The sequence below is a fragment of the Gambusia affinis genome, linkage group LG09 (assembly GCF_019740435.1).
Source record: "Gambusia affinis linkage group LG09, SWU_Gaff_1.0, whole genome shotgun sequence".
In the NCBI taxonomy this organism is placed as follows: Eukaryota; Metazoa; Chordata; class Actinopteri; order Cyprinodontiformes; family Poeciliidae; genus Gambusia; species Gambusia affinis.
The window spans coordinates 4,661,322-4,675,877 of record NC_057876.1 but is presented as its reverse complement, the minus strand read 5'-3'; the positions used below and the strand labels follow the sequence as shown (position 1 = coordinate 4,675,877).

The following is a 14,556-nucleotide window of genomic DNA, read 5'->3' as shown; positions in this document are numbered from 1 at the left end:
TAGCCAATTGAAACCTGTTATGATTGCACAACTGAAAGCTAGCTAACTGAAAACTAGCTGAAATCTGTTTATTTGAATGTTTCATAGAAAAATCTCTGCTATTTTAGTTAGTGGTTTACATTGTATAAAAAAAAACCATTTCAAAGTCAACCGGTTCGGTTTCTATGAGCCAAACCAGCTAGCTAGTTATAGTGCTTCAAGAGGTTGACTTTTTGTTTTAAGGTGGAGTATTTTCCCAAAACTCCTACAGTAGTCAACAGGTAGGCTGATTTCCCAAAGACTGACCTACATTCAGGAAAAGAATGACAGAATTCAGCCGACTGACCCTTCTGTGGAGAGTTGTCTCCAAGTCAACCGGTTTCCATAGCAGCTGGTGTGAGAACAATCTGCGATCAAGAAACCGTTTTGTGCTCTAAGATGCAACTTGGCAGCTGCCTGGACAAACAGAGTCCCTAGAGTTTGCACATACTAATCATTTAGGGTTCCTGGACCCTGTTCCGTCTTTTCTAGTACTTTTATCCATGCATCTGTCTAAAAACTCAATTTTTCTCTGCCCAGTGGGCCATGTTGTTGGTCAGTCAGCAGCACCACTCCCTTTGCAATGGTTGACTTTTTGCAATCCAAGCTGGTGTCGGTCTGCAGCCAGTTCACTCCCCTCATCACAGAGAGCAATTGTTCTTAGAATTTGTCTTTATCCAGTACTCTTAAGATTCAAGACATGCCTCACCCACTGAGGTTCTTTGTTCATGATGTGGTATGAAGTGACCCAGTAGCAGTCCTCAGGCAGTTTTCGAGGAGCCGTCTAACTCCCAAGTCTGTACAAAGTCAACCCCCTAACCCCCAACAAAGTCCAGTTGTACAAGCAATCCACCAGAAGGCGTCTGCCCAGCGGCCCGTAAACAGGTACCGACTGAGCCGTCAGTCTACCAGATGTCAGAGCTTAGTTCTCTGCTGGTGAGCGGTACGAAGGTGCTGTTCAGGTGGAGGTCTGGCTTCTTCCCAAGCGTACTGCTCTGAGACACCTGGCAAACACAGAGCCACAGGTGTCAACAATCCACTCCTACATATGTCCGAACAAAAACCTACAGCATAACTAACTCTACGAGACACATTGCTACTGCATGCTAAATGTTTAATGCCTTATCTACAGACAGAGTCTCGCAAAAGTATTTATACTTCTTAAACCTTTTCACATTTTGTCACATTACTACACCAAACTTCAGCATATTTTCTTGGGACTTTATATGGTAGACCAACACAAAGTACTGCATGTATGTGATTGACAAGCAGAAGGATCCCAGATTTGAAATCTTTTACAAATAGAAACCTGAAAAGTGAGGTATGCATGAATCCTTCCCTGAGTTAATACGTCAAAGAACTTTCTCTGTCTCTACCAGATTTGTACGTCTCCAACAGTGACATTTTTGACAATTTGTCTTTGCAATAGAGCTTAAACTCATGCAGATTGGATGTTGGGCATTTCAGAACATATTGTTCAAACTCTGATTCGGACCAACAAACTGAACTCTGGTCCATCTACAAGTCTAGGCTTCTGTTTGGTTGAAGTAAACTCTGGCCTGGTTTGAATGCAAATATGAATGCCAAGCGGACCAGAGACTGCTCCAAAAGCAGGAAGGAGTCTATTGTGCAGGGCTTTCTGGGTAAATACAACCAAATATAAACACCCTAGTCTAGTGCTTTTGGGAGAAATGGCTCTTGGTAAGACAAGAGAGAAATCCTACAACCGCTAAAATCTGAGGCCATTTTGTTTACGTTTCGTGAAGAAAGAAGTTGTGCTCATGTCTTCTTCTGAGGTTCTGGTATTGTTTTCTTCAGTGGTTCTTAATACAGCACCGCCACAGGTAAAGGTGGGGAAACTGGTATTTTGATTTGACTCAAACCACATTATTTGGTTTGAGTCTCCTGTAAGAATAAAGGATTTATAATAATAATATGACTTTTGAAGGCAGTTTGTTTGCGCTGGCTTTATTTAGGGTTAAAACCCGTATCAGACCTTTCTGAATTTTAAATGTTGAGAATTTTAAAGAAACATACAGGATTCACAATTATGCACTGGTTTGGTTCACCATATTAAATTCCTTTAAATTACTGTACGTTAAAGTTTGGGGTACTAACGTGATAAAACGTGGAGACGTTTGAGGGGTATGAATACTAGTCCAAGGCTACTGTTATCATCATCCTGTCCCAATTTCTACTTCTAGAATAAACACATATTCTAGTGTTACACAAAATGAAACAATGTTTCTTTTATCTTCTATTTTATCCAAACAGACCTCTTGTTCCCCAGTGAACTGCTCTGAACCCCTGGGGAGAAAAGAGGGCTTTTATTTTTATTTGATTTCAACTCTGAACACACGCAAGCACATAACAGAATGGATCATCACTGAAGGAGACTCTGTGCAGATGCGGGGTGTTAAGAGGCTGTCTAGGAACGAGAAAAACCGGAAGACGCAGGTTCCCTCACCTGTCCATTCAGCAGCGTCATGGGGATGTTGCAGTAGACATGGCGCCCCCCGGGGCCCAGAGTGGAGAACTGCACCGTGGAGGGAAGTGGGAGCGGGGGCGACATGGAAGAAGGCTGTGGGGGAAGCTGGAACTCGTAGCTGCGGCAGAAGTGCCGCATTTGGGCCGCTGTAGCAGTGTGACCCCCTCCCAGTGGCAAGGTCATCTGGTTGTAGTCAGGGATCTCCGTTGCCAAGGCAACCTGCGAGTTAAAATAGAAGAAAAAAGAAATGTGGCTGGGGATTTTCCAGAAGGTTGTCACAATGTTTAGATTTTCACACTTCCTCTCGGGGTGAGTTATGAAAACAAGACATTTGGAAAACAGAGAACAAAATAAGAAACGTTTGGAATTACAATTGGGCAAAAAATGATCTTTTATTATCTTAAACATTTAGAAACAATGAAGAGGAAGCTACAAAACAGAATAGAAAAAAATGAGACTAAAATCATTCAACATAAAAGTGTCACCTATATGTTGGAATGTTATCTGAGACTGATGCTATTTTTGTCATCAGTTCATTGCATCCTGTTGCTGCCGAATGTGTGTGACTAATTATTAAAAATAAGTTTAACACCTAATTTGTAGGTGAATTCTTTTATAGGCACATAATGTGCCTATAAAAGAATTCACTTTGTTGAATCATGATTGATTTGCGCTTACAAATCAATCATGATGAGCAAAATGTCAATTTTTGACCAAAAATAATTTGAGTGAAAGCTGATTTCTACAAAATAATAGTGATAGACAAATTAAAAAACACAACACCTTAGAGATTTTTTTGTTGTTTTGCACTTTGACTTCTAGTAAAGTTCAAAGTGTTGCTTGAATCAGAACATTAAATACACCTATTGTAGTTGAATGTGTGCCAAGAGTTCGAATTGGCGTCGGCATTTACTGACCTGATGATGGCCATGGCGATTCTCATTGGGGGGCGCTAGTGAGGCAGAGGTGGTCGTCATGGCGATGGTGGAGACAGTGGTCTGTAGGTCACCAAAGAGGCCCTGTTCACCAGAGTCCATTACCTGTAAACGGGAAAGAGTTTTCTTTCTCCTTGATCAGAATCTACCAGGAACCAAAACCACCTGAATCGTAGAGAAGTTGGGAAGTAAAGTCAGTGAGCAGCAAACCGAACTGCTGTTCACTGCTGGTTATTATTGCGTAGGATGGGTGGCTAACATCATGGTTTCACAATACTTCACCAATTCTTCCAAATGCCTCAGATGTTCCAAATGTTCCCTGTTGCTGATGAATCCAAGCAAAGTGTCTTGGTTTGAGGTATGAATTAGAGGTGGGCAACATGGACTTTAAGTTTCATCATGATATTTTGTGATGCCATTGTGATAATGGTAAGTGATAATAAGAACTATTTATTCCATCGTTTCAGGTGTTTTGCAGTGACTGTGTCTCACAGTAATTATATTCTCGCAAATACAAATAATGCTCATGAATAACATTCCAGTCGGTAATGAAATATCTTAGGACACCAGGCATGTAAAGAAGTGTGATTTATATCACTAAGCTGCACACAGTAACTGTGTTTTCAGATTTATTGATGCTTTTATTGAATAAACAGTAGAGAAAATAGTTAAGCAATCAATCCCAACAGATTGATTGCTTAACTATTGAGTGTTTTTAAAATACACTAAATTAAATTTTCATGACAACTATGAATCAAATTCTTATGACATTAATCGCGATACATGATAAACGATATGATAAATGCCCACCCATAGTATGAATAACTGCAGACTTGAATATGTCAGTGTTCCCAACTAAGATCCTAACAGTGCAGAATTGTACCTTTCTCAAGCTCCTACTGCATGTTTTACAACAAAAATGTCAGAAACATGGTTTAGTTTTTACTGTACAGTACCTGACGTCTGGACAGAGTCTCTCTGCGTTTAGCCGGCATCTCATAGACCACCTGCTTCCAAAACTTTGAGGACAGCTCGTTGCTCTTTGGACCCCTCCACTTGATAACAGTTAAGACCTTCCGAGAAGAACAGCAAACGTTAGTGCTGAAGTCACTTCCCCATCTCCAGTCCTCCATCGAATTCCAGGATCTCCATACCTTGATCGTATGCTTCAGTGCGTCCACCTCTTGGTAGTTCATGACATTCTTCAAGTTTGCACACTCTATCATGATCACCTAGGCAAACGGTGATGAGGGAAGGAAAATGTAGGACCTTCTTAACACTTGAATCAAACAAGAAAGGACGCGTCAGATTGAACCCCACCTTGATCTCTCCTGTAACCAGCATGGAGTGGAGACGCGTCTCTATCTGGAAGATGCTCCAGCCTCTTTTGGCAACAAATTCTGGAGTCAAAACGATGATCAAACGTCTGCTTTGCTCCACGCTGCGCGCCAAGTCCTCAATGTAGGCTGATGGGGGGAGAGAAATAGAGAGAGAGAGAGAGAGAAAGAGAGAGAGGAGTGTTTATGGAGAGCAACAATAAAGATCCATAAGGAATAATCTTGGCTATGGGAATAACCCATTAATTTACATAGAGTAACAAGAAGAGTGTGGACTGTTTTGGTCAACCGCAACGTTTGTGACATCGGAGCCCTCCTTTATGTAACAATATGACATGTACTTTTGTGTTTTTATGATGTAAAACACTTCAACCTGCCTTGTTGCTGAGATGTGTTATACAAACAAACTTGACTGATTGATTGAGTGATGTACAAAGTCCTATTGAACCCAAGTCAAGATCCATTGATAGAGTCCTGTGCATCTGCGAGACATTCTGACACAACCATTGACTTCTTTATCAGCTAATAATCTCGACCACTAGGGGGCATACTAGATGTTTTGATACTAACAGACCTCTTGATTTTGGATGCAGAATCAGATGTTTCCCCAGTGTCAAATCATGACAGAATAAGATTTAGCAACTATTTAGCAGACAATTCAATGAATCAAACTTTTGGTAACATTTGATGCACTGCGACATCAAGGAATAAACTTCACATTGCGTTGAAGTTCAATGTAGGACGAACTGGCTTAGAGGATGTACTTGATGTTAGGCCCTTAGTATGGGTGTGAAATAAGCAGCCATAAGTGACTTGCCTTAACCAAACCCATCTAGCCAATGAAGTCATCATGCTCTATCATTGAGTCGTTTGATTATTCTGGAAGATCCAATATGGCCCAATGACATGTTCAGTGACAGCCTGGTAAAGACCAGCTACTCTTTGCTTCGTCTAGATCAGGGGTCTCAAACTCCAGTCCTCGAGGGCCACAGTCCTGCAGTTTTTAGATGTTCCACAGGTACAAAACACTGGAATGAAATGGATTAATTACCTCCACCTTGTGTAGATCAGTTCTTCAGAGCCTTAATTATTTTATTCAGGTGGTGCAGCCGAGGCTCATCTAAAAGTTGCAGGACTGCGGCCCTCGAGGACTGGAGTTTGAGACCCCTGGTCTAGAGGGTCTGGGCCCTTGGCTATTGAGAAATGATTGCTTCCTGGAAGTGTGGGTTTTTTATTTAAAGATCAGAGCACCCCTTATGAATCCTCTCCTGAAGCATTATATTTCATTGTTTGCTTTCCTCCCACGGCCTGATTTCCACAGGACATCCACTGTAGGTAGTGAATGACTGAACTGACATGGGGATTACGAGACAGATGTTTCGACTGACACAAAACAGGAAGTGGTTTCTTAGCATTTTGCTGATGGAAAACATATCGGTCAGGGGCTGAAGGCGGCTGCATGTGGAAATACAGTTTACACCTCATTTCCAGTTCGTTGTTTGCGGCATTCTCTGTGTCGGATTTTGCAACACGCGACGCTAAAATTGCACAAAGACAAGCAATAATTGTTTGTCTTTGTGCGTCCATGAACAACAGATCTCCCCCCCTTTTTGTATAGCTCCCTTCCCCTCTGTCACGTCTTCACCTGCTAACTGAATTAATGACAGAGACTCTCCAACAACACATTGCAATTTCACGCTCAATTTGAGAGGCACAAATAGTACAGAACATCCCTGAATTCAGCCTGTTTCTTCCCTGCCTCTGATGCGCCTCTTCTATCGCTTGTTTAATCTCTCTCTCTCTCTCTCTTCCCTCCGCTCTTCTTCCGCTCCTCTCACCCTTCACCCCCCCCTCCTCATCTCCGTTTGTGAGGATTATGTTAATCAATTAATAAAACAGCACAGACCAGTGACCGTGCCGCCACCTCTTTTCGCTCTCGTTATTTATTTTTGCGCTCTCGCGTTCGTTCCGAGGCCTCTAAGTGGGCTGGATAATGGAACGGTGTGTTCAAGGTCTGCTCCGCCACCGGCTTTGGAAGAAACGCTGGAAAAAAAAAAGAAAAAAAAAGGCGCATCGCTCTTTCTTGGTCGGTGTTGCACTCAAGCTTTCTGTTCCTCTCAGTGTGTGTGTTGGTGTGTGTGTGTGTGTGTGTGTGTGTAGGGGTGAACAGCAGACATTTGTTTCAGGGATGTTTTTAGGGCAGCAGTGAAACCTCTCAGACTTTTTTCAGGATTTTTTTTTCTTAGAAACCTAGATTTAGCTAAACGCAAACTATGTGGAGCAACGTTATTCGTCAAGAGCCACATTTAAGTGGCAATATATGTTTATTTGTAAACTAATAGTACAACCAGGGCAAAGTGTTTTTACTTTGTTACGCAGTAGTTATGTTGACTGTGGATTCATTTTTCTTGGAACTTTTAGAACATGAGCTAATAATTTGACTAAAAGTAATGGCACATTAACTATTTTATTTTGTAAAGTTTAAACCACGCGTTTACATGCACTGAATAAAAATATTTTTCTTTGCTGTTTTAGGTCACTCAGGATCACCACTACTCTTCCTATTTGATAAATAGAATAATTTCAAGGATTACTACACTTAAACGTCTCACTTAAAATTCTACAGTTTATAATTAACAATAAACATTGCCTCCATACAGATTTCCTCTCAGTTTGGCTAAACTGAGATTCAATTCATTTCAAGATTAATTCACACCTGTTGTGTGGGTTTAACATGAATATTTTATCTTTAAGGCATTTTTCCACAACTAAAAATACCAACTCAGTAGGGATTTGTTTCAAAATGTAAACTTTTTTTGAAAATTGGTTTTGGAGGTAAAGACCCATTGGAGTTTTTAAAGTGGATTATTCTTTCTTTTATCATTATTATGTAGACTAAAACTTGAATTCCTTTCTCCAGTGTGGTCCGAGGCGTTCTGCCATTCCTCTGTTTTATGAACAACTCTAAGTCAGAGCTGCTGTGTTTTGTAGTCCCAGTCAGACATTATGATTCCTGCAGCACTGCTGAGGTTTATCTTATGGAAACAAACTGAGCTTATCTCAAATAATGTAGAGGAATCACGTTGACATCAGACTTTGGATAAAAATGCCTGTTTATATTCATCACTACAGTGTGAAAATGTTAAAGTCTTTACTCCCCTTCCTTCTCTTAGTTACTTTCAAGGGACAATGCTAGATATTTTTCACACACTGACATTATTGAAGCAGTTTCCTTTGCCTAGACCAAGATCAAAGGCCTAAGTGTAACTTCATCATTGAAATCAGGTGTAATTGGTCACCTGGATGTGTGTTGCTTTTGATGCTATTGAGAACCGATTGCTTCCTGGATGCATGGACTCTGAGGTTTTACATTTTACCCAGTTGCTAACATTTGGTCTTGTGTAATTTGCCAGTTCGATGCTATTAAGCTTACCGGAAGTTGCCTGCGCTGTAAACAACCATCCTCCACTGCGAAGAGAGAAGAACGGAACCGAATAAGATGGCTGTTAATGTTAAATTTAATAGTTGGAGGTGTGGCCAACGATTCTACGATTCTGAACGGCTTCACTCACTTCCTCCGCTGCCATTGCTACGACTATAGGCAGATTACAATTCTAAAACAAACAAACAAACAAAACAAATCCATGTCATCGTTCGCAGCTCCTCTTCCTTTTCGCTGATTGGCCTGGAAGAAATTCCACCAAAGACAATCCACTTCAAAGGGAGAAATTCTCAGGTGGAGCAGAGAAGGGAAATGAGAATCCAGCGGATTAGCGTAGAAAACGGCCAGGCTACCATCATACCAACAGTAACAATAAACAATCTATCAAGATAATCAGACAATGAAACTATTGCAGTACAATCTCAGTTCAACTGAGATGCCAATAATAGCAGCATGTTTAAAAAACTGAATCTTAATGAAGCCCGTCGGACATTTTGGGTTTTTATTTCATTTACACTGGACTTTACAGAACTAACAAGAGCAAATTACTCACACTTACATTATATATATATATATATATATATATATATATATATATATATATATATATGCAAGTGTTTTGCAAATTCTTTCACCCTTTGTGAATGTGTGTGAATGATATGCAGTCCTGTGTAGACTCTGTAGCCCGTACTGAGAATCTGACGTGACCTCAGAAGACACAGACAAATGTTGTGAACGTCAGCTTCTGATTGAAAGTGAGATAAAGCTTCATTTAAGTAGGAAAACTACTGTATATATGTTTCTTTGTGTATACGTGATGTACACCTGAGAGCCGACAGAGATAGATTAGTTCAGCAGTAAGTGCGCTGTGATGAAGCTCTGCACACATTTTTATTTATTCTGACAGATTGATGAATTCTGGGGATTGGGGATTAAAGTGACCTATAGAGAGAGAGAGTGAGTGTGTGGGTGGTGTGAGAGAGAGAGAGAGGAGGTTGATAAATAGAATAATACTTACTACTGCTGGGTATTAAATCTCTGTCTGGTATAAATAGTTTGTATCCGTAATGCTTTTCAAGAACGTCGGGCAGAATCTCCAGAGCAAAGGTCTCCTCATCGCTGCTCGTCCTGTCAGGAAAGAAAAATGGAGAAAAAAATGATTGCAGCCTCTGAAATACAAAACAATGGGGCCACTGCTCATGGCTCCACTTATTTAAAAGGCTACTTCACATGTTTGGGAGTGGAGTTCTGCTGAGAAAATGTCACAGTCAGTTTCTAATAGAGGTGCAGAAAAAAAAAAATTTGTCTATAGAGAGTCATAATTTCTAGTCTTGGGAATTCTGAATCAGTTCAAAATGCTCAAAAGTTCTTTTTTTGGGGGGGAAAATTATATTTTGATTTTTTTTTATCTAAGAAGAAGCCAAGCAGCTAAGCTAACCTAAAAGTAAATTATGGACAAACCTATTTTTGTTGAAAAATAAAAAGATGGAATTTGGTACAGTATAGAACCTTGTATACTTGTTGTAAATAATTCTTCTATATGTTTACAGTGTATTTTCCTCTCGTCAGTCGCGTCATTTAGGCAAACAGGATCTCTGGACCGATTGAATAGTGAAATTGGTTTCTGATTTAAAAGAATCAGAAATCTTTCCTGAAGGGAATCCTGACCCTAAAAATTGGAATCAAACCTTCCATCTGCCGGAGTTTAATTTAGATGTTTAACTTATTAAAATATTATATTTATTTCCATCAGATTGCTATGGTAGCTTGGGTAGATTGGTTTTGGTAATAGAAACCCGAATCTCTTAATATAAGGTGAAACTCTTGGACTTGCAAAATATTAGTTTGTGTTATGTGTGAAGAATTCAAAGTGAAGATTACAAAGGCCAGGTGGTGGCAGCATCATGCTGTGGGGCTGTTTTACTGCCAGAGGTGCTTAGGCCCATTCTACTCAGATTGTTTTAGAGAAGCTAAATGGATGAAGCCTGGATACGACTGCTTGTTTCAACAGAAAAAAAAGGGACCGAAACATCATGTTTAATGTTTAAATCAGGCCGGACTGACCTTCACAAACCCCTGACATCAAGTCCATTGAAAATCTGCAGCACATGCTGAAAGGTTGGAGTCTGAAAATTGACTCAAATAACCTCAACAAAATTCAGAGGTGGTCAAATATTCAAGCGCTGGGGATGCGTGTGTATGTTTGAGGCCGCGGCTATAATTCTGACCCGCTATGGATGAATGGAAATCCATAAAAAGTTCAAACTTGTGCATCAGATTCTTTTAAGTAATCATCCCAGTTGCTTGGTGTGAGATCATTTTACCCCTCAGAAAGATTTCAAATAAACACCCAGAATGAAATGGTAAAAGTCTGACTCTACGCTCCAGAGCTCATGGGCTTTAAGAAACATTTATTTTGCAAATCTTTGTCAAAGTTTTTATCTCTTATTCTTCACCGTCACAAAGCACAAACCTCCTTACTTAAAAAAATATGTGCAAACTTGTTGCCTCGCTTTTTTTTTTTTTACAGTTGTCATTAAATTGACTGATAATGAACATTATCTTGTACAATTTTGGTGAGTGTAACTTAAGTTACCTTAATAAATCTGAATAATATGTAATAACTAAAACAGACGAAAGGTTACTTTTAGTACATGTAATAAACCCCAAATCTTCCTGAAGAAACATTTTCAGAACTTGAAACTACTTTTATAAAAAATAAAACTTCTTGATTGGAACAGTTCCTGGCTTCTGCTTTTTTTAATTAATTTCTTACTCAAACTTGAACAGAAGATGTAGAGAGCAGTTTCCCAGTAAAACTAATAGAGTGCGGTTTGTCAACAAAATTAACATACAACTCCCTCATGGTGCAGAGAAATGCCCATGAGATAAAAACCGCTCTGAAAACAGACCCATTCTTCACATTAGTTCAAATTAACTAGGTTCATTTGTACCTCAAAATGCTTATCAGTAGGTGAAGGAAAGCTAAATCCACTTAATTTATTTGAATAAAGTGGACGTTGTGAAGGCCTTACACTGTTTAATTCAAATGTATCAGTCTGACCTGCCCAAAGAGTCCAGGTCCACCTTGGTGTAGGACAGGTAGGCGTCGTACTCCTTGTTGTCTGGGGAGAGAAAAGAAAACAGATGGTGAAGACAAACTGCATGGACTCAAACCCCTCGCTTCTCTAGCTGAGCTTCGTTACGAATGTACGCAAAATTTTGTCACAAGCGGCATTTATACTGACCACAAAACTGCGCAAATGGGAATGATCAAAATTAATTTGCCTAATTGAAATGACAATATAGAAAAAGCTCATGTCTTTGGATAAAAAGTTTTTCCACTACAAGGAGGAGGTTTTTTTTGGCCATATCTCAATTGGTTTATTTTGCAAATTTGCAAAAGAAACTGTGTTTTCACATCACGAGTCACATGATCAACAACCGAATGTTACTACTGACCCAAACCACGAAGAAGAAAAAGACAGGAAGTAATAGGAGGATGATGGTATGCATGATTTCTGATTATCACATGAACAAACTTATTAATGTGGGATTTTAATTATGCTTTTTATTTAACAGAAGCACAGCAATAGCAAAATTGTGTTTTTCCACATTAGCAGAATGTGAACAAAGATTTGTGCACCTTTGTAACGGAAATGGCTCCAATATTCTGCTAATATTAACCCCCCCTGCAATTTCACAATTGTGGTGTTTCCATTAACTAAAAATTGTGTGTGTATTCATTAAAACTCACTGTCCAACCACTTCCTGTTGTCTTCTTTTTTGTGGTTTACAGCAGTAGCAACATCCGGTTGTTGATCATTTGACTCGTGTGATACAAACAAAGTGTTTCCATTGTAGTTTTGTGAAAAAATAAATAAAATATTTCGAAATGGCCGACAAACTACCTTATCCTAATGACAAAACTTTTTATTGACAAAAATAGGTGGTGCGTTTCCATTGAGCAAAGTTATTTTCAAAATGTGAAATTCGACAGTCAGTTATACAGCTTCTGGCTACTACTTTAGCATTTCTCTTAGAGAGGAATGCTGACTCTCTAACGCTTACAGGTTAAGCGTTTCCCCGTCAAATACCATGAAGAATCCCCCGGAGGAATGACGAGCAGCTCACCATCTTCAGTCTCGTCGCTCCCGAAGTGTCTCCGGTAGCAGAGCATGATCTCCAGGTTGTAGCACTTATAAAGCGCGGTTAGGATCCCCAGCAGCAGCAGGATGACTCCAAGGCCGCCCGCCAGCTCCAGGCGATACATATCTGCCAGAGATACGGCGGGGAGAGAACGCACAACCCATGAGATCCTTATCGGCCAACAGTCGGAGGAATTCCAGCTGAAGTGGGAGGTAAATACAGGTAAAAGCTTTTATTTTTGTGTTCTCTGATTTTACTTTGCTTCGTCCTTCTTAACAAACTACTCCGCTAACACCTGAGGGTATCTACGGCAACCTGACTTTCAGAAACAGATAAGCAGGAGCTTCAGTTCCCTTCAGAGTGGCCCTTTTTCTAAGCAGAATCTCCTTCAGTCGCGAGAAAAAAAACAGAATCTGATAATAATGGCTTTTCAGTTGGGATGATTATTTTTTTGATGAGTCACAGCAGCCTCTAGAAACATCATTCAGAGACCGCCAATCATTCCTATTGGTGCAGCAGAGATAAAAGGAGCTGTGTGACTAAAGCAGCAAATTCTCCACAGAGAAAGCAGACAGGTTGTTAAGCTAGGGTCAAATCAGCTAGCAGCTAACGACTGCTGTCTATTATGGTTATTTGTGTCTTTTATAAGAGTGATTCAGTTTGAATGTTCATGATGAAAGAGGAAATGAACAACCCACTTAATGCTTTCAATGGAGGTCAGAGAAAACGTTCCTTGATGGCTGCATGGGAGGAAATAAGTTTGAGTCATTTCCTCTCATATCTTTATCAAGTAAAAAAAAAACAAAAAAAAAAAAAACTTGATAAAGAAAAAGCTAAGTATACAGCCCTGCTTAGCCCGAAGAGATTCCTATCACTTCCTGAATGGAAGTGGTGGTGCTACTGACGTACATCGTACACACCACAACTGCTTAATTGCATCTGTATAATGTTTTACTTAGTTTTTATTTTAAGTCATTTCCTGTTTGACACGAGTATTGAATTGTAAAGCCCTTAGATCAGTGGTGTCCAAACATTTTTCCGGTGTGGGAGCGAAAAGTATTTAGATTTTTCAGGTTCACCTGATTAACAGCAAACTAAAGGCACATTATTTTAATAAAACAGAATGATTTCTGTAGACAAATGATCTGTAGAGTTTTGATTGCGACTTCAATGGGCAGTATTATGTAAAATAGGCTTTTTGAGCATGTTATGCCTAATCAAAACAGACCTGGAGTGTGATGTGTTTGAGAAATCCTTTAATCTCCATGGCAACCACTCATCTGGTGTTAAACGCCTGGGTGGACCTAGCTCCGCCTTCCTCCTCTTTCAGATCATCCACGCAGCTCCTTCAGACTAGCCAGCAGCAATTAGCAAACAACAGGTGGACCTGAGCGTCTGCTGAGCTCAACATAGGAGCTACTTCTCAGAGAAACACTGGTGAAAACGCTGTTAAAGGGTCAATAGAGGAGCCATGTTGTGATGACGTCCTGAAGGCGGAGTTTCAGAAAAGCTTCTTAAAGAGACAGAGGCCCAATTTCAAAGGCATTATATACATTATATATATAACATTTTTATAACAACTGAAGGTAACATATTTAATTGATTGTGCTATACAATGATACTATGTGCCTAGAAAATATATAATACGCCTTTTTAAGAGTCTAAGGCATTTACCAGTTGAAAAGACCCCCCAAAAAAAACAGCAGTTGATCTTTCTCTTGATTTTTTAAATGTTTTTTCAGCAAGAACAGACCATGACTCTCTCCTTATTTTGCCAAGTTAATAAATAGTCCTAATTGGTTTTCTAGTTTGCATAACCAGATTCAGAATAATCCAGCTAGCACAGCGTGACATGATCAAGTCTCACATGTTTTCTGACACTGCACAGTTTGTGTTGAACTTTAGATGTAGTGTTACCGCTCAGCCTGTTGGAGCTTCTGTAACAAACACTTGAAGTTGACTTGATGTTTTGGATCACAGCGTTTCTCTACAGGAACGGTCACTTGGCGTGAACTGTGGTGTGTTTAATCTGCACTGCATGCATACCGAGACGTTTTCCCTGTTTGCTTCGGTTGGGTTGTCTGTTGACACTGAAACCATTCAAACCATTTTGTGTTTTACAAAACCAAAAATTAAGAGGGGAAAAAACTAAAAACACAAACAACTCCTGCTGTATTACAAAACGCC

At 39.8% G+C, this 14,556-nt stretch overlaps 1 protein-coding gene across 4 annotated transcripts in view; it reads right to left on the bottom strand.

Annotated features, from left to right (window-relative positions):
* Positions 1-14,556, bottom strand: part of il1rapl2 (interleukin 1 receptor accessory protein-like 2) — a 425,357-nt gene continuing 410,801 nt past the window's right edge. For 3 of the 4 annotated variants that reach the window (XM_044126534.1, XM_044126533.1, XM_044126536.1), the window contains 10 exons: positions 12,355-12,495; positions 11,285-11,345; positions 9,239-9,348; positions 4,762-4,907; positions 4,596-4,673; positions 4,398-4,514; positions 3,424-3,546; positions 2,486-2,725; positions 2,295-2,325; positions 1-1,022 (listed from right to left, as the gene is read on the bottom strand). In XM_044126534.1, coding sequence (XP_043982469.1) covers positions 934-1,022; positions 2,295-2,325; positions 2,486-2,725; positions 3,424-3,546; positions 4,398-4,514; positions 4,596-4,673; positions 4,762-4,907; positions 9,239-9,348; positions 11,285-11,345; positions 12,355-12,495 — 1,136 coding nt within the window. In that variant the 3' untranslated portion in view covers positions 1-933. The remainder of the gene's footprint in view (positions 1,023-2,294; positions 2,326-2,485; positions 2,726-3,423; positions 3,547-4,397; positions 4,515-4,595; positions 4,674-4,761; positions 4,908-9,238; positions 9,349-11,284; positions 11,346-12,354; positions 12,496-14,556) is intronic. The other variant, XM_044126535.1, reaches the window with a different exon arrangement.